The 20094-nt window shown below is 42.0% G+C and overlaps 1 protein-coding gene across 2 annotated transcripts in view; it reads right to left on the minus strand.

Moving 5' to 3' along the window:
• Positions 1-7642: 7642 nt before the first annotated feature.
• Snx5 (sorting nexin 5) overlaps positions 7643-20094 on the minus strand; it is a 32655-nt gene continuing 20203 nt past the window's right edge. For both annotated transcript variants that reach the window (XM_045156273.1, XM_045156274.1), the window contains 9 exons: positions 18642-18765; positions 16965-17060; positions 14386-14491; positions 14227-14302; positions 13214-13253; positions 13045-13131; positions 11809-11968; positions 10542-10627; positions 7643-8359 (listed from right to left, as the gene is read on the minus strand). In XM_045156273.1, the coding sequence (XP_045012208.1) occupies positions 8309-8359; positions 10542-10627; positions 11809-11968; positions 13045-13131; positions 13214-13253; positions 14227-14302; positions 14386-14491; positions 16965-17060; positions 18642-18765 (826 nt within the window). In that variant the 3' untranslated portion in view covers positions 7643-8308. The remainder of the gene's footprint in view (positions 8360-10541; positions 10628-11808; positions 11969-13044; positions 13132-13213; positions 13254-14226; positions 14303-14385; positions 14492-16964; positions 17061-18641; positions 18766-20094) is intronic.

Below are 20094 nucleotides of genomic sequence, written 5' to 3' on the forward strand. Positions count from 1 at the left end.
CAGATGAACAAGGGGGCACATGCATCTGGAGTTCATTTGCAGTGGCTGGAGGCTCTGGTGCGCCCATTCTCTCTCTCTCTCTCTCTCTCTCTCTCTCTCGTTTTCTCTGCCTCTTTCTTTCTCTCAAATAAATAAATAAAATACATATTTTTTTTAAAAAAAGAAATGGGCTGGTATGAGTAGAGGGATATGGCACAGAAATGAAATCTTTGGGCTGAAACTTCTGCCCATTCAGCTGCTGTATGAGAGATTACAACCATTGAGATTAGGGCAGCTAATTTGCATTGGGACAACACGAAGAATGCAGAGTCTTTTGAAGGGGACTGAATGCTGAAGGAGTGTTCTGTTCTTCAAAGTCTGCCTTATTCCTCCCTGAATTAACAAATTGGTGATCCTCCTGGTACTATGGAGCATAAGAAATGCAGGAAAGAGGGTCATTGAGTTTGCAACATGGTTTTGTATTTTGGAAATGGCCATGGGCATTGTGAAGCAGGTTTGCTGGTTGCCTGCATGGAGACCCCATGGGGCCATGAGAATGAACTGTGGCTTGCAGTGGAGACCAGAGCTGCCACACTGGGTGAAGTTTCCTGGACTGTGTGTGAGTAGTCTAGCTGCAGGGGCAGAATTGGAACTCCAGAGACTTGTTACTGGCTAGAATTATCAGACCTGGAGACTTGTCACAGACTAGAGTTGTTGGACTTGCAGCTACAGGGTTTGATGTTTGCCCTATAAATCTTGTATTGGATGAATATTTCTTTGCTATTTCCAATGCCATTTTTTGCAGTGTGAATGTTTATTCTATGCCATTATGGATTATTGGGGGGGGTAATTACAGCTCAGCTGAAAGACTTTAGACTATGGAGATGTTTGAATATAATCAGCATTGATAAAAACTATGGGGACTTTTAAAGTAAATTACTGCATTTTACATCATGGATGGTTATCAGTTTGTGGGGGCCATGGGCAGAATGTGGTGGTTTGATTTAGGTGTCCCTTATAAACTTAGGTGTTCTGAATGCTAGGTCCCTAGCTGATAGCAATTTGGGAATTAAAACCTCCTAGAGGCAGTGTGTTGTTGGGGGCAGGCTTATGGGTATTTCAGCCAGCTTTCTCTTGCCAGTGTTTGGTACACTCTCCTGTTGCTGTTGTCATCTGATGTTGGCAAGGAGGTGATATCCACCCTCTGCTCATGTCATCATTTCCCCTTACCATCATGGAGCTTCCCTTCAAGTCTATAAGATAAAATAAACTCTTTTTTTTTCCCCACAAGCTGCTCTTGGGTGTTTTCTGCCAGCAACACAAACCTGACTGCAACACCATGTAAAGCCAGATTCACAAGGTGGCACATGCATCTAGAGTTCATTTACAATAGTTGGAGGCCCTGACATGCCCATTCTCTCTCTGTCTCCTCTCTGCTTGCAAAAAAAATTTTTTTAATTTAAAAAAAGAATTAAATCTTGCCAGATGTGGTGGCACACACCTTTAATCCCGGCACTCCAGCCTCAAACTGTGAGCTTGAAGCCAGCCAGAGACTACATACTGAGTTCTAGGTCAGCCTGGGCTAGAGTAAGACCCTAACTCAAAAAACCAAACACCAGCTGGGCGAGGTGGTGCACACCTTTAATCCCAGTACTCAGGAGGCAGAGGTAGGAGGATCGCCATGAGTTCAAGACCACCCTGAGACCACACTGTGAGTTCCAGGTTAGCCTGGGCTAGAGTGAGACCCTACCTCAAAAAGAAAAAGGTTATAAGCATGAGCTATTGCCAACCTTTGGCTGAGTATTCCATATTGTATGATATATAACTTCAGTGCTTCTTTAGAGTTGATTGATATTCTGATTATATGACCATCAATGCTTCTCTGTTTATTTTTTGCTGGGATAACCTGTCAATTGATGGGAGTGGGGTGTTGAAGTCACACACTACAACTGTATTTGTTGTTATCTGTGACCTTAGTTCTAATAGCATTTGTTTGATGAAACCTTGGTTTCCTACCTAAAAAATGGGAGATTAATTGCAGAAGCAACTATACTCTCTGCAGTTCCCATCATCAAAATGCAGGGGTTTTTTTTTTGGTTTTTTTTTGTTTGTTTGTTTTGGTTTTTCGAGTCTTGCTCTAGCCCAGCCTGACCTGGAACACACTATGTAGTCTCAGGGTGGCTCAAACTCATGGCGCTCCTCCTGCCTCTGCCTACCAAGTGCTGTGATTAAAGGCATGTATCATCACACCCAGCTCTTTTTCCTCTTTTTTTTTTTTTTTTTAAATTTGTTTGCAAGCCGAGAGACAGAGGGAAGAGAGACAAACTGACAGAGAATGTACACACCAGGGCCTCTATCAGTTACAAAGGAACTCCAGGTATATGTGCCACTTTGTGCATCTGGCTCTCTGCGGTGGGTATTAGCAAATCAAATCCAAGCCATCAGGCTACCAGCAAGCACCTTCAACTGCTGAGTCATCTGCCCAGTCCCCCTCCAAACCTAGTTTATCTTCTCCTGGACTTCCCTTGAGATGCCTTGTTAATAGAATGCAGCAAAAGGGATTATGTGCCTATTTGGAACCTACCAGAAGGGCCCTGCAGCTTCCCTTACTCTCTCTGAGCCCTGCCCAGCTGTTACGAAGATGAGCATGAGCCCAGCCCAGACTGCTATAGTGGTGAGTGCTCACAAGAAGCAAACCCCTGCCATCTCAGGAGGCCACTCTAAGCCAGCCAGCCCCAGCAGACCTACTCATGACCTATGAGTGAGCTGAACCGAGAACTGCCCGGTGGAGCAAGACAGTGGTTTGCTATGCAACAAACGAGAAACTATACACGCCTCCCCACGTTTAAAGACAAGATACAGGCAAGCTCTCTGGCCTTCCCTGTTGTCTATAAGGGAGGAAATGTTTGTTTTCGTTCATGATTTCAGAGGGTTCAACCTCACTTTCTATTTATTCTGTTCCCTTTCAAGCCTGAAGACAGAAGTAAGTCCTTCTGATAACACTTGGAGATGGGCCCACTGGATTCTTAGAGCAGACTTTACTCACAGATTTTTCTTCTAGCAACTGCCCATTGCTGGGAGCTAGGGACTGTTTTCCTTTGTCCTGTCACTTTTATGAAATGCATCCTTGTTTGCTAGATAGAAGCCACATTTGTAACCTACTGCCTGGGGTTGCTTTCCACCTGTCTGATGTGCACAGCCTGAATTGAACTCACTGTATTCTTCTCTTGTTAATAATCACTTTTGTCATACAATTCTGTCTCAACTCTGACAAAGAAACAAATTCCCCACTACTAACAGCTAGCAGATATCTACCACATTAAACATGACCCCACTCATAACAACAACTTCTGCTCATTTTCTTTCCTCTGCCCACACAGCCCTTCACCAAATTCTATCTGCCTTTGTTCCTCACTGCCCATGTCTTTCTGCTCAGAGGGTGCTTCCCTGGATGGTCTATATAAAATAACAGTTTCTGGGCTGGAGAAATGCACTTACCTGCAAAACCTAAGGACCCAGTTTCAATTCCCCAGTAATCATGTAAAGCCAGCTGCACAAGGTGGTATATGCATCTTGAGTTCATTTGTATTGACTAGAGGCCCTGGTACACCCATGTTCTCCCTCCCTCTCTGCTTGCAAATATACATACATACATACATACATACATACATACATACATACATACATATATATTTTCAAACTTAACAGTTTCTGTCTGTCATGGCTCAACTTGACTGAATCTAGAATCAATAGGAAACATCTCTGATCATGTCTGGACACTCCTTTTGTGTTCACAGGAACCCTCTCTTGTTTCTTTACAGTGTGGCAGAGCAGTTTGAATGATGCTAACGCCTAAGAGTCTGAACCTAAAGGAGTAACCATGAAGGCAGGAAACAAAAACTGTTAAACTGCAACAGGGAAGCAATGAAATGAGAAAGGCCATTAACTCAAGTCTCAGCGATTCCATACTCTGATTTTGACCACACTGCTTTCTGCTCAGACCTTCTTGAGAAAAAATAAAAATAAACTCTGTAGCCTACTCCCTTTATTATTCTGTGAAGTGTTAAATTCAAGAAGAATCTATCTTGGGGGCTGGAGAGATGGCTTAACGGTTAAGGTGTTTGCCTGTGAAGCCTAAGGCCAAAGTTCAATTCCCCAATACCCATGTTAAGCCAGATGCACAAGGTGGCGCATACATCTGGAGTTTGTTTATAGTGGTGTGCCCACTTTCTCTGCTTTTCTCTCTCTCTCAAAATAAAGAAGCAAATATAAAACTATTTTTGACAGGCGTGGTAGCATATCTTTACTCCCAGTACTTGGGAGGCAGAGGTAGGAGGATCCCCGTGAGTTCTTTTTATCTAGGTATGTATTTTGATGTGTGTATATGCACTCATGTTCATGTATGCAAAACAGAGGACAACTTCCAGGTATTCTTTGCTATCCACCTCATTTTAAGGTAGGGTCTCTTTATTTTTCACTTCTGATTGCTAGGCTAGCTGACCTACAGGCTTGTTTTTTTTATATTTTGGTTTTTCAGAGTAGGGTCTCACTCTAGCCCAGGCTAACCTGAAACTATGTAGTCTCAGGGTGGCCTTGAACTCATGGCAATCCTACTACCTCTGCCACCTGAGTGCTGGGATTAGACATGTGCCACCATGCCTGGCTCTTTTCCTTTTTAATATTTGTTAGAGAGGGAAAAACAGAGAAAGAATGGGTACACCAGGGCCTCTAGCCACTAAACTCCAGACTCATGTGTCACCTTGTACATCTGGCTTAAGTGGGTACTAGGGAATCAAACCTTAGGCTTCATAGGGAAGTGCCTTAACCACTAAGCCATCTCTCCAGGCCCAATTTTTCTTTTTGACACAAGGCCTCACTTTAGTCCAGGTTAATCTGGAGCTCACTGTGACCCAGGCTAGCCACAAATATAGCAATCCTTCCACCTCCACAGCCTGTGTGCTGTTAAATGGTATGTTGGGATTAGAGACACCTGTGACAGGAACTAGCTTTTCATGGATTCTGGGAATCCAAATGTAGGTACTCATGCTTGCACAGTAGGCACTTTACCCATCTCCTCAGCCTCTCAAGAGTATTTCTCAGTGGTTTAGCACTTGCCTAGCACATACAAGGACCTGGGTTCTACGCCCAGCATGGCAAAAAAAAAAAAAAAAAAAAAAAAAAAAAAAAAAAACCCAAAACACTTCAAATGACACTTATTGATCAGGGGGGTTGCCACCTCCTCTTGCCAACCAACACATTTCCTACCTCTGGACTTTGCAAAAATAAATCTCTCTCCTTGGTTGGCCAGCCAACAGGAAAGCTGCCCCTTCCTCAAGCCAGGGAGTGGCTTCGACTGTTGAGGATGCAATGAGACAAGAGCCATGAGCAAATTACAAAGGAAAAGCAGCAGGCTGGAAAGCCTTTCATTAACTCCACTAGCTGAGAAAGAGGCCCAGTCAAGGGATAAAACCTTAACAGCAAGTTATTACTTACATGGTGAGAGGGTGACTGAGGGCCCTTCCAAAGCCCAGAGGGTACTGCCTGGCCTCCTGGTCAGGCCCTGTCCCCTCATTGTAGGGATCCCAAGGAAATCAGATTGTCCCATTTCTTGATCCTGGGCTCCCTCCTTCCCTCTCTGCCTTTCCCTAATATTTAAAAGAATAGTTTAAAATTTGGGGGCATGGAAGGAACTGGAGTGGAGGCCCTGAGGGTCATTAGGGTGTTTAGAAACAAAGAACTGGAATACAAGAGGGGAGATCAGAAGGTCAAGGACTTCCAGTTATACTTGCTAACAAACCACTCCACACCAAATGCATGAAACCGCTGCATTACAACCCAAGCATTTGTGGAGTCCAGACAGGGCAGAATGGAGTAACTGGTCTCTGTTGAAGGCTTCTGTTTGAAAAATGTGGGTGCCTCAAGAGGTAAGCATTCACATGCCTAGACGAGTTCACGATGTAGTTCAGTGGCAGAGTATGTGCTTAGCAGGTATGAGGTCTTGGGTCTTTTTCATGTGTGTTCACATATATGGGTATGTGTGCATGTGTGTAGAGGACAAATGTTGAGGTCAGGTGTTTTCCTCTATTGCTCTTTATTGAAATAAAAACCACTCCTTTAAACCCACTGCTAAGCAATTCAGCTTGCTCTTAAAATTCCTGAGTACTGCTCATAATTATTGGAGGGCCACCATGCCCACCTAGCAGCAGGGATCCAAACCTGGGTTCAAAGGCTTTAATCCCCAGTACAGATCATGTACATATGCACACAAAGAAGAGACCCAATACCTACTTGGCCACTTCTGACAATTCAAATGTAAATAAATGAAAATTAAAGACAGGCATGGTGGCTCACGCCTTTAATCCCAGCACTCAGGCCAGCCTGAGACTACATAGTGAATTCCAGGTCAACCTGAAGTACAGTGAGACCCTATCTTGAAAATATATGACATTTAAGCTTTGGTTCCTCAGTTACACCAGCCACATTTCAGATCCTCAGTGTAGAACTAACTGGCAGACTTGACAAAAGCTGGTGCAGTGGTGCACGCCTTTTATCCTAGCAATTGGCAGTCAACTGTCTCCCTGCCCAGTATTCCTTTCCAGCTGGCACCTAGCTGTTAGTCAAGAGGGGAATTGGATTCCTTTTGCCAGAAACAGCAAAATCACATCATGGTAGGGTGTACAAACTGGTAAGTATTGCTGTGGACACCTTTAACAAGAATGTCAAGATGCTGGGAGTGGTGATGCATGCCTTTAATCCCAGCACTCAGGAGGCAGAGGTAGGAGGATCAAGGCTACCCTGAGACTACATAGTGAATTTATTCCAGGTCAGCCTGGACCAGGGAGAGACCCTACCTTTAAATATATATATATATGTGTGTGTGTGTGTGTATAGAGTTCATCTGCAGCAGCTGGAGGCCCTGATGCATCCATATTCTCCTTTCTTCCCTCCTTCCCTCTCTGCCTTTCTCTTTCTAATATTAAAAAAATATATACTTTAAAATTTGAGGGGATGGAAGTAACTGGAGTGGAGGCCCTGAGGGTCATTAGGGTATGTGTGTATATATATATATATATATATTGGGAGAGGGAGGCAGCAAAGCAGGTAGGGCCTTTGAACACTGGGAAGACTTTGGCTATTAGCCTAACCTTATTGTGTTAAAATACGATCCCTTTAGATGCTGTGTGAAGATTTAAGGGGTGTGGTAGTCACTCATCCCCAAATGTGAGGCAAGTCAGTTTCAGCACTCCAACCTCCCCAGATGGCAAGGGATGCTTGACTGTGCAGAAGGGGTCAAGGGGTCACAAAGTACTGCAAACATCAACCAAAATTTAAAATATTTTTTATTTATTTACATATTTTGATAGTGAGCAAGAGGAAGAGAGGCAGATAGAGATTGAGCATGTCACAGCCTACAGCCACTGCAAATGAACTCCAGACACATGCAACACCCTGTGCATCTGACTTGCGTGGGTACTGGAGAATCAAATGTGTCCTTAGGGTTAGTATGCAAGCACCTTAAATGGAGTGCCCTTCACACATGGCGACTCCTTTTAGTGTTTATAAATAAGGTTAGGAGATATGGACAGGAGGCAGGTATTAAAATGGCAAGGTTTAAATGCAGTTTGTCAGCACAACAGTTAAAACACAACACTATGCAACATGATTTATTATTTTATTACATACTTTATTAAAAAAATCAAAAGGCCAAAATACACATATCCTACCATCAGGGAGGGAGTGGAGTTCACATCTCTTATTTTAGATGTTGGACATGTTATATAAAGCAAACTGTATTTTGTTTTTATGCATAACTCTGGATTCTTATTTCAACTCAAGTACTTCTATACCTACTACAAAAATGGAGGTGCAAAGGGCATAAAGATAAATGCTCTTCTTGCTGTACAAACATCAGATGGCTAAAGAACCTTAAAGCAGTTATTTGTTTTGATTTGTACCTCTGCCCAAGAGAATTGATCGTAGATACGGGCACCGAACTGGTGAAAGACAGGCCAGGTGATTGCTCCTAGTTTCCAGAAGGCGCGTGGTCTCTCAAACCCTTTCTTAGAAATAACAAACTATTGAAGAATCCAGTATTTACACTCCGTCCACATGAAGTATTAACTAATCAAATGCATAAAGGAGATTATTACGTCCAAGTAGCATGCAATGAAAATATTTTTTAAACCAACATGGTTAAGAGTTAAGATTTTAGAAATCAAAATATTTATTCACATGATTTTAAACTAAAGTAAAAATTATTTTTCTTTTGTGGTAATTTAAGTGCAAGTGACGCCAATTTCACCTTCATTTCCTGCAGAGTGAAGGTCAATCAGTTGTTCTTGAACAAATCAATGCAGCTCTGCAAAAGGGAGACATTGTTCTGGGGAAAGCCAAGGAAGAAACCATTATCAACAATGAAACACTCTAGAATCTAAGAATTATTATATGTTTAAAAGTGGAACAGAAGGGGCTGGTGAGATGGCTCAGCAGTTAAGGCACTTGCCTGCAAAGCCATAGGACCCAGGTAAGAGCCAGACACTGAAGAGGGCACAAGCATCTGGAATTCATTTGCAGTGGCTGGAGGCCCTGGTGTGCCCATTGTCTATCTCTTTCAAATATGTAATATATAAATAAATATATTTTTAAAAAAGGAGCCGGGCATGGTGGCACACACCTTTAATCTCAGTACTTGGAAGGCAGATGTGGAAGATCACCATGAGTTTTTGAGACCACCCTAAGATTACAGTGAATTCCAGGTCAGCCTGAGCTAGAGTAGACCCTACCTGGAGGGGGGAGGGGGACGGGACACTAGTCTAGCTAAACTGCTGACCACGAGTTCCAAGCCAAAAAGGTAGTGGTCACTACTGCAACCACTCTGCCCTCCCAACACAATCATGCCAATTCTGCTTAAATGCCTTGCACCGTGAAGCTAAGGGCTGTGAAAGACTACACTAAAAGTTGCTGAAAATCAGTGAAACCACAAGTAATACTCCCAAGTGATTGATTGTGCAAAAACTGCTGCATAAAATTCTTATTTTAAAGTTATTTACAAAAATTTGCCAGGTGTAGTGAGTGGCACATGCCTTTAATCCCAGCACTCGGCAGGAAGAGGTAAGAGGATCACTGTGAGTTGGAGGCCACCCTAAGAATACAGAATGAATACCAGGTCAACCTGGTCTAAAGGGAAACCCTACCTTGAAATCCCACCCCACCCCCCAAAAAACAAAAATTAGAATGCCCAAAACATTATGAGTATGATTCATCTGTTGTGCTTCTTTTACAAACACATTCTAATCATATGTTACAGTTGAACTGACAAAATTAGGTTGTAGTCAAAGAAACTAAAACTATATCCAGGTGCTGGGGATAGCTCAGTCGGCAAGTGCTTCCTACTAGCGTGCATGAAGCCCTGGGTTCTAACCCAACCCCTCAGGTCACACAGCTGTATTCCCAGCACTGAGAATGTGGGTATAAATAGGACCAGAAGGTGAAGGTCATCCTTAGCTAAAGACCCTGTCTGAATGAAGTCTATCTCCTCTTACCAAAGCTCATAGTCAGTGAGTCTCCATTCCACTTGCTTTGGTTTTTTTCAAGTAGGATCTCACTCTAGCCCATGAAAACCAGAAATTTACTCTATTGTCTCAGACTGGCCTCAAATTCACAGCAATCCTCCTACCTCAATCAAAGGCATGTGCCACCATGCCTAGGCCTCATCCCACCTCTAAAGGATCTTCTTCCCTGCAGTAGCCACTGAGGTGGATGGCCTGTACCAAACTAGACCACATTCCAAAAGGGAACTGAGGCACCCAAAAAACTACCCAAAGAGGCCTTCTTTCACACTGTTTTTATTGTTCTTTTTGCTGGGATGGGGGGAGAGGAAGGGGAAGAGACAGGGAAGATATGGGAGGAAACCAAGACCAAATCCAGATCCTCATAGCTGCTAGGGAAATGCTCTACCACTGACCCTTCACCCTCCCCAATTCTGATCTGATTATAGGCATCCAAAATTCTTAACTCATAAAACTAAGTATGAGGCCTATTCTGTTTCTGTGAGTCGGGCTAGTCATTAAATACACACCATTATTTTCTTGCCCTGAGTGATGACAGGCATATACATGATTCAGAAGAACTTTCTAAGAAATTATCAGAGTAGGTTATAGGCAGAGTGGCCTGCCAAGCCTGGTTGAGGAAGGAATCTTCCATCTACTAGTTACTTCATGGAGTCAAAAGTCCAATAAGAAGTAAGGCAGGGGGAAAAAGCCCCTTAGAATTTGTTGGCTGAGCTGGAAAGATAGCTTGGCATTTAAGGCGTTTGTGTGCAGAGCCAAAGGACATAGGTTTGATTCGGCAGTACCTAGGTTAAGCCAGATGCAGTGACACATACATCAGGAGTTTGTTTGCAGTGGTTGGAGACCCTGATGCACCCATTCTCTCTCAAATAAATGGGGATAGGGAGATAGCTCAGAGATTAAAGAAACCCACATGCAAGCGACCTGGAATGCCCATATTCACTCTCTAATTTTTTTTTAAAGTTTCTGACTTATTTTGAAGACATCACTCACTCTGGCGTGCTTTATTTCCAGTTCAGACATTTCAATTAGATTCTTTCTAAATGCTGCCACTCTCTTCCGTTTGAAATTCACCAGCTCTATGGGAAGAAAAGAGGAATAATTTACCAAAAGACAATTCAATTTTCACATCCATTGTAGTTTCCAGATACCACTTTTGGAAATGAGCCCCAGTGGTTTCTTAGCCACCACTGCTTTTATGAGGGTTACACTAAACTGTAAAGACCTATAACCTAGGGTGACCAACTTGGTTATTCCACCTTCTGTTTGACTCTCAGGCGCTAGGATTATTGACATGCACCACTTGCTTGGTTACTTTTTATGGGAACTTGAGTGTAGACAAGTCAAATACAATGCCATAGTGTAAACAACTTTCTAACTCCCAATAAAGCTCATTTAAAGGGCCAGAGGGGTTGTTTAATGATAAAAGCACTTGCCCAACATGTACATGGCCCTGGGTTTGATACCTACCCCACCAAGTAAAAATGTACACAAAACCAAACTCAGGCTCTCTGAAGTGATGGCAACTTGAAGCATTAATATCAGCACTCAACTAACAGGACTGTGAACCTTACGCTTTCTTTTTAAAACAAACTAAAGAAAAAGAAAGGGAGGGAGGGAGGAATCCATGACTCTAAAAGGATTATCAACTTAGAATGATCCCAAGTTCTGACCTAAATAAGAATTTTTTCAATCTAGCCCATGAGTGGCCAACAGGCTTTGCAAACAAGTGCTTTTCACTGCTGATCTTCCCAGCCCCAGAATCACCTTTTTAGTATCCAAATTATAAACGAAGAATGGGAAGAACTTTGATCTATCTCCCTGGACACATGTACTGACAGCAGAGAGAAATAGACATCAATTGGGTAGGAGACTGAATTTTTAATTTTTTGAGGGGGCGGTTAGGTAGCAATTGGCATTCCAGGCCTCAGCAACTGCTATCAAACTCCAGATGCTTTGCGTAACATAGTGGGCATGTGCAAACTTGCACTTGCCTCACCTTTTGTGCGACTGGCTTATGTGGGAGCTGGAGAGAAGAACATGGGTCCCTAGACTTTGTAGGCAAGTGCTTTAACTCGTAAGCCATCTCTCCAACCCTAGGTGACTGAATTTTAACACAAATGAGACAGCACATTATTTGTTAACTACTGTCAGGAACATCTATCTAACAAGAAGTTAAATAGGTGAGGCTGCAAACACTGCAGCCCTTTTCTATTGGGAGCAAGGTACTTAAGCAAACTATGGAAACAGGAAAATAAACCTTCTTTTGCAGATTCAGAAAGCTCTTCAAATTTCTGGCAGCATTCTTGTTGGTGTGCCTCAGCCAATTTGACATCTTTGCTCTTCAACCGGGCCTTGTCCAAAGCTTTATTTGAATTCTCATAGTCAATGAGGGCTTTGGTGCGCCTATATAAGAGATCCTGAGAAGAAAATCAAGAATCACAACATAAAAATTCCCAGAAAACAAAACAGGAATGTCAAGGCTAGATAATAATACCAAGTCTAGAAAATAACCCGAATACCCATGCACCTAACTTACTGCTGAGATCTCAACAGGAGGATGCTAGCTCTACTTCAATCCCTTCCCCCAGCACCACCAAAAACACAATTAAAGGTACTGAATTCCTAAAATTTTTAGAACATTTTCATAAACCTTTATAGGAGACAAAGGTTCTTTGTAATCTTACAGAAAAGCAGAAGATACTGCAACATCTGAAAGTATTCAAGGACTAGAGAGATGGCTTAGCAGCTAAGGCACATGCCTGTGAAGCCTAAGGACCAGGTTCAATTCTCCAGATCCCATATAAGCCAGAATCATATGGTGGCACATGGGTCTGGAGTGTTTGCAGAGGCTAGAGGCCCTGGCACACCCATATTCTCTCTCTCCTTCTCTGTCTCTAATAAATGAATAAAATCTTAAAAATAAATGGAAGTATTCAAAATTAGCTCAGTAAACTATTTTCTAGCTTTATGTACATATAAAAATTTAATTAAAATGAAATTAGAAGGCTCTGGCCTAGCTAAGCCTGACTAACACGACCAGGTCAGGATACATAAGAACCTATCTCTTAATAAAAGACCAATGAAGGGGAGGAATGCCAAAAAGGCCTGCTCAAGGTAGTGGAAACCATAAAGAATGTTTAATTGTGGAAAAACCTTTAAAAATCACAAAGGGCAGCCAGGCGTGGTGGCGCTCGCCTTTACTCCCAGCACTTGGGAGGCAGAGGTAGAAGGATTCTGTGAGGTGAGGTTAAGGCCACCTTGAGACTCCATAATGAATTCCAAATCAGCCTGGGCTAGAGACCCTACCTCAAAAAAAAATAAAAATTAAAATTAAAAATAAAAAACAAAAAAAATCGCAAAGGACATGTCACACAAACAAACCAGATATATACCTATTCCTATCATCCTCCCAGCATAAAACACCTTTCCCCCTTCCTTTTAAGCACTGAAGGGTGGAAGAGTATTGCTGATGCACACACATGTCCCATCTTACCTTTGCAGCCTCGATGTTGAGCATATAGTACCGGAGCAGCTCTGTCAGCTTTAAATCTTCATCTGATGAGACTCGACCCTCTACTTTCTATTTCAAAAACGTAAAGGTCACCATCAAGGCAGCAATTTACATATCTTAAAACGTGTACTAAAGATCACAAACTCCTTACCCTAAGTTTTTCAAATAGCTCTGCAACCTTCAATAAGTACCTGAAAATATATAAAAGATTGTAGCATAAGTTAACTATGAAGTAACATTCTGAGACATGAGTGGGCAAAGCCAGCAATCACAGGGTTAATTTCAAAGTAGTGCTTAAATTTCAATTGGTCTAAACAGCAAAGAAAAATAATTATGTACAGCAGGCGACATAACAGTCATGTTAACCAACATTAGGTAATAAGCCACCATGGCTATCCCAAGGCAATAAATATGCCACTATTTCATTTTGATTCTGCCATTAACCTGACTTTCAAACGTCAAATTCAGAGATAGTATCACCTTTTACAACAAACAGGCATGTTAGGAAAAATACTGTCCTGATAACAGAAACAACCAGGATAGATAGAAGTACAAGATATAAGGTTAATATTGTCATACCCAAATCTCTTAAGCAATTTCAGGATGCCACTGGGCAAAAAGTGATCAAATATCAAACAAAGAAAACCTCACAAACACAACTACAAAATTAAAAAAGAATAATATGTAAAAGAAGAGCTATCTAACACGAAGTTAAAAATGTGAGGCTGCAGACATTGCAGCCTTCTACAGCTGCCTCGGTAGCAGCTTATGTACAAATAACACTTAAGACAACAATGCTAGAAACTGATGAGCTTGTGGTAAGGCAGAATGAAAATACAAAGGTCATAATTCTTTTTTTGAGACATAGGCTAGGCACTTCTAAGCACCTTCCCTCCAGTTCTCAAGTCCTGGAATCACAGGTGCAAACTATCACACCAGTTTTATGCCATTCTGAAAGTCATGGCTTTATGTATGCTAGATAGGCACTCTATCAACTGAGCTATCTGTAGCCATAGCCCTCAGTATTCCTTTTATTATACCTTGTAGTAATCTTTAATTAGAAGAGCCAAGAAATACTTTCCCAACAAAAACTAGTCCTAGACTTCAAACCCAGGACACCTTGCACATGCACCCTACCTGAACCAAAAGTTCTCCAGAACTTACTTTTTAATGACTGTGGGTTCTTCCAAGGCCAGGCTATGCAAGCAGGCTGCAGTGTGAATGTAGTCATCAGCAACATCTGGAGAAACAAACAGACCTTGTAAACAAAGGAGGTTGAACACCCACAGCAGCTGAACTGACAAGTGGGTAAAAGGCATTTACTTTTGTGAGATCTGGTCATTTTGTCAGCTTTAGCACAAGAATCCTTGATCCTATTGTAATAGTTAATAAGGAAGTTCTTCTCCTGTTCAAAGAAGTCATCCACTTCCTAAAAATGAGGAAAAAGGAACTTAAGCAGAAATTTCAAGAATATGAATATATTTTTTACATTATAGAAAACAAACAAACAAAGTGACTATGGAACCATCAATGTGATATACAGACTGGCTAAAATAATCAGCTGTTGATAGGCCATGAGAATAGCATAGAAAATCATTCTGAAAAGCACTTCCCCCTTTCTATGACCCAGTGATTCTGCTAGTACTTCTTGCTATTAGGTACAACCTATCTTTCAGCTGGATAGATGACTTAGCTGTTAAGGTGCTTCCATGCAGCTTTGCCTACCACCAAACCCAGGTTTTAAATCCCCATTACCCATGTAAAGACAGATGGAAAATAGTGCAGATATTTGGAGTTTGTTTGAATTAGTAAGAGGAACTGGCATGCCTATTCTCTTTCCTTCTCCCTGCTTACAAATATGAAATTTGAAAATAAACAAAAATTTTACTGTGCACATATTTATGTGCACGTACACATTCACCTGTCAGCACAAGTGGAGATGAGAGGGTATCTGTTCTTATTTTTCATTGCAAACAAACTCCAGACACATATGCCACCTTGGGCATGTTGCTTATGTGGCTTCTGGGGAGTCGAACCTGGGGTCCTTAGGCTTTGCAGGAAAGTGCTTTAACTGCTAAGTCACCTCTCCAGCCCTTCACCTTGCTGAGGCAGGACCTCTTAGTATTTTGTTCACTGCTCCATTCAGGAACTTTTGTATCAACCACCTTATTGCTTGTAGGCACTGGGATTACAGAAGCCATCACAGCTTCCAGCTTCTACATGACGCCTGGGGATCCAAATTCAGCTATGTGGCAAGCCCTATGTCCAGTGAGCAATCTCACCCACAGCTTTTATTTGTTGTTTTCAAAGTAGGGCCTCACTCTAGCCCAGGTCAGCCTGTGGCAAGCCCTATATCCAGTGAGCAATCTCACCCACAGCTTTTATTTGTTGTTTTCAAAGTAGGGCCTCACTCTAGCCCAGGTCAGCCTGGAATTTACTATGTCATCTCATGGTGCTTCAAACTCAGGGCGATTCTCTGAGTGCTAGGATTAAAGACATGTGCCACAATGCTCGGCCTCATAGCTTGTTCATAGTACCAAATCAGGTACCACAGAGCCATGAACACCAGGGCTGGTTCAGGGGCATAAGGCAAGGCAAAGCACCAATGTATGTGTGCCCCTTTGCCACCTGTCCTTCAGTGCTTGGTTGTGTCTGTATGTGGGTATGTTTGGATGCACATGTTCCTTATAGCCTCCAGCTATGCAAATGAACTCCAGATACATGCGCCACTGTGCATCTTGCTTTACATGGGTACTGGAGAATTGAACTCAGGTCTTGAAGCTTTGCAGGAAACACTTTAGCCATTGAACTCAGGTCTTGAAGCTTTGCAGGAAACACCTTAGCCATTGAGCAATCTCTTCAGACCTCCTTATAGCATTTATTAAAATCTTTTCAATGGAAAAGATATTTAAAAAATACTATTCCTTAGCTGGATGTGGAATAGCACTTGGGAGGCAGAGGTAGGATGATCACCATGAGTTTAAGGCCACCCTGAAACTACACAGTGAAATCCAGGTCATCCTGAGCTAGAGTGAGACCCTACTTCGGGGGCAGGAGGGGGGGGAAGGGGAATGCAATTCCTTATACCAGCTAAGCTTCATGTAACACTGCCACTTATACTGGACAATGATTGGAGCTATATTTTATTCCTCCATAGTGCTGAATGGGGATTATGCTTAGCTCTCAATAGCACTAGATAAGAATTCTACCATGCTGTATATCCCCCAGTCATTATTTTCAGACAGGACCTTACAATGTTGACAGCCTACCCTCAAAATGGAAAGCTTTCTGTCCCACCTCCCAACGATGCTGGGATTATAAACATACAAAAAAAGCTCTACTATCATTTATTTTCAACAGAGTAACCAAAAGCCATACAAAAATGGGAAACATTAAAGACAAGTAAGAGTGAGTAAGTTTGACGTCTCCCTAGGTAAACAAAATATTTTGGGAAAGTGAAATGAAATGAGATAGTTTAAATGCATAGCCCCTAGGGCTTGAGAGGTGCCTTCATGGTTAAGGCAACTGCCTGAATATATGACCCCATAGAATGTCTTATTAAAACAGCTTGCAACTTGAACCCCTAAGCAAGCAGATCGCTACTACAGGGGACTTGTCACTGGAGGGCCAATCTTGGGAGTCCAGCCCTAAGGTATGGAGAGCAGTTTGAGCTCTGGTGGTCTGATAGTGCTGCTGGTGCCATCTCTGCTTGGATCTATAGAGATGAACCAGTTTCTTACCCACTAATAGTGTTTCTCTGAAATTTGTAAACCTAAAATATATAAACCCCTTCCTCCCATAGCTGCTTGTTCCAGTAATAAGAAGCTGACTGCAACAATTTGTATGTATATACCTTATCCAAAGAAATTAATAATTTTCTCAAACAGCCAACAGCTCCTTACCTTAACTCCTGAAAAAAGGACTTCATCAGCACTCTTCACCACACTTTTAAAAAAGCCACCAAACATCTCTTTGGTATTTTTCCGCCTAACACTTAGCTAAAGGAAGAAAATTTTGTGATATGTCACATTATTTCTACTAAGATTCCTTAAATACTTTTTGCTAGCAAAGGCACACGTAAGATACATCTTTAAATTTTCCTTAATCACTAAATCTAAAACATGTATCAAGAGGCTAATTCTAAACACAAGTGATCAACTCAAGAGGTTTTCCAATCCTAGGCAGAATTACTGGTTCATTCTATTGGCTTTGTGTATTAAGTTTCAAGGGTTAGAAGGCACAAAGAAATTTCTATGTCAGGGTGTGCTTCACATGTTAAACAGCACATTCCAAAAATAAGGGGGTGGGGGCTACTATAGTTTTCTTTCACCAAAAAGTTAATCAGGAGAACTAGAGAGATGGATCAGTGATTAAAGGTGCTTTGCTGGGTGTGGTGGCACACACTTTTAATTCTAGCGCTCAGGAGGCAGAAGTAGGAGGTTCAAGGCTACCCTGAGACTAGTGAATTCCAGGTCAGCCTAAACTAGAGTAAGACCCTATTATCAAAAAGAAAAAAATAATAAAGGTGCTTGCCTACAAAGCCTAACAACCCAGTTTCAATTCCAACATAAAGCCAGATACAAAGTGTCACATGTCTGGCATTCATTCTGTCATGCCCAAACATATCTCTCCCCTTGCATTATTTATTCATTTATTTTTGTTTTTTTTGAGGTAGGGTCTCACTTTGGTCCAGGCTGATCTGGAATTAACTCTGTAGTCTCAGGGTGGCCTTGAACTCATGGCGATCCTCCTACCTCTGCCTCCCAAGTGCTGGGATTAAAAGGTGTGCACCACCACGCCCGGCTTCTCCTTGCATTATTTACTTGAAAGAGACAGAGAGAATGAAATGGGGCATGCACCAGGGCCTCTAGCCAATGCAAAGAAACTCCAGGTGCATGATCCATCATATGCCATCTATCTGGGTACTAGGGAATCCAAACTGGGTCCTTGGGCTTTGCAGGCCAAGTGCCTTATTCCCCAATTCATCTCTCCAGCAGGGAATTTAAAAAAAAAAAAAAAGGGAGGGCTTCAGAGATGGCTTAGCAGTTAAGCACTTGCCTGTGAAGCCTAAGGACCCCGGTTCGAGGCTCGGTTCCCCAGGTCCCACGTTAGCCAGATGCACAAGGGGGCGCACGTGTCTGGATTTGTTTGCAGTGGCTGGAAGCCCTGGCGCACCCATTCTCTCCCTCTATCTGTCTTTCTCTCTGTGTCTGTCGCTCTCAAATAAATAAATATATATGAACAAAAAAAATTTTTAAAAAAATGATCAGGGATGGGTGTGGTGGCATATGCCTTTAATCCCAGCACTTGGGTGGCAGACAGAGGTAGGAAGATCGCAGTAAGTTGAGGCCAGTCTGAGACTGCATAGTGAATTCCAGATCAGCCTGGGCTAGAATTAGACCCTACCTCAAGAAAGCAAACCAAAACAAAACACAGTCAGAAAGAATATACATACATCAACTTAAGTTTCCTCCAGCAATACTAAACAGGTGAACATTAACTAGAGTTATTTTTTTTAGAAAGTACAGCAGTTAAGCATTTTAACTGAATTATAGTATTAAGGGGGAAAATTGCCTTACATCCTGATCATATTCCAGGAAAACATGAAAGTTACGATCTTTACTGAGAACAGGATGAGAAGACAGCCGCTGAAGAAAGACTTCATGGGAGGACACAGTCTTCTTAAAGACAGCAAGATACTCACTGAAAAGATAACATGGGCACACAGGTAAGTTGGCATTGTCAACTAGCCGTCCAGTACTGCTCACTTCTGGCTAACTCCACTGTCCTGCTCATGCCACTAAGTAAAATACTGCAACCGGACCAAACACTTTGGTTTAACTTGATTATCTGTTATATAAGACAACTGCCATTTTAGAATCTGTTCCTGATGTTTAAGATCTTGAGAAATTGTTTGGTGCTCTGGCCTAAGAACTAGCCTTGACAGTCAGTGCATACTGAGTGATTCAGGGCCTGGGAAAATGAGCACTGCCCTTGGACACATGGGCTTGGAGCAGAGAGAATGAAAGTTTGTTAAAATGGACACATGAATTCCAATAGGCTGATGGTGGATGTGGAAGGATGAATGCTTCTGACCAAGTAAAGAAGTGAAAGAAGGCTTTACTTCTAAGATTTAAACAAGCTGGGATTGGTGGTACATGCCTTTAGTAATCCCAGCACTGGGGAAGCAGAGGCAGGATTGTTGAGTTCAAGACCAGCCTGAGACTATAGTGAATCCAGGTCAGCCTGGGCTACAACGTGACCCTACCTTGAAAAACCAGAAAAAAATGGGGCGGTGGGGGAGAGCTTACTGGAGATGGCTAAGTGGTTAAGGAGCTTACTGATGAAGCCAAAAGACCCAAGTTCAATTCCCCAGTACCCACATAAATAAAGCGAGATATACAAGGTGGTGCATGGGTCTGGAGTTCATTTGCAGTGGCTTCAGAGGTCCTCGTGGGCCCATTCTATCTCAAATAAAAATAATATATATTTTAAAGACATAGCATTTTCTCATTATGCTATGTGGTTTTAGAGGTCACATTTGCTTTGGCCATAAACATTTAAGTTTTTCAGTATCAATAATGTGAACTTAAAACTATGACACAAAATACAGACTGCTTTTGCATAAGATTACAAAACCAAGATATGCTACCATGGATCTGGCCTACTCTCAGACCATATATGTGGTCATTCAGATGGCTTTTCAATAGCATTTAATGCAATTTAGGGGATTCTACACATATCCACTCAACCTCAGGGAAGAATACTTATAATTTCTTTGTTTTTTAAAAAATTTCTTTTATTTATTGAGAGCGACAGACAGGCAGAAGAAAGGAGGGATAAGCTCTTCAGCTGCAAGTGAATACCTGTCTGGGATTGAGCCTGGGCCAACAGGCTTTGGAAGCAATCACCTTTAACCATTGAGCCACTTCTCCAGGCTCCAAAACTCAGGTTTATACTCTACAATATACAATCTTAGAAAACATCGCTAAGTGATAGAAGTAACTTTTAAAAATCTATTCCTGTACACTA

The sequence above is a fragment of the Jaculus jaculus genome, chromosome 8, assembly GCF_020740685.1.
Source record: "Jaculus jaculus isolate mJacJac1 chromosome 8, mJacJac1.mat.Y.cur, whole genome shotgun sequence".
NCBI classification, from domain to species: Eukaryota; Metazoa; Chordata; class Mammalia; order Rodentia; family Dipodidae; genus Jaculus; species Jaculus jaculus.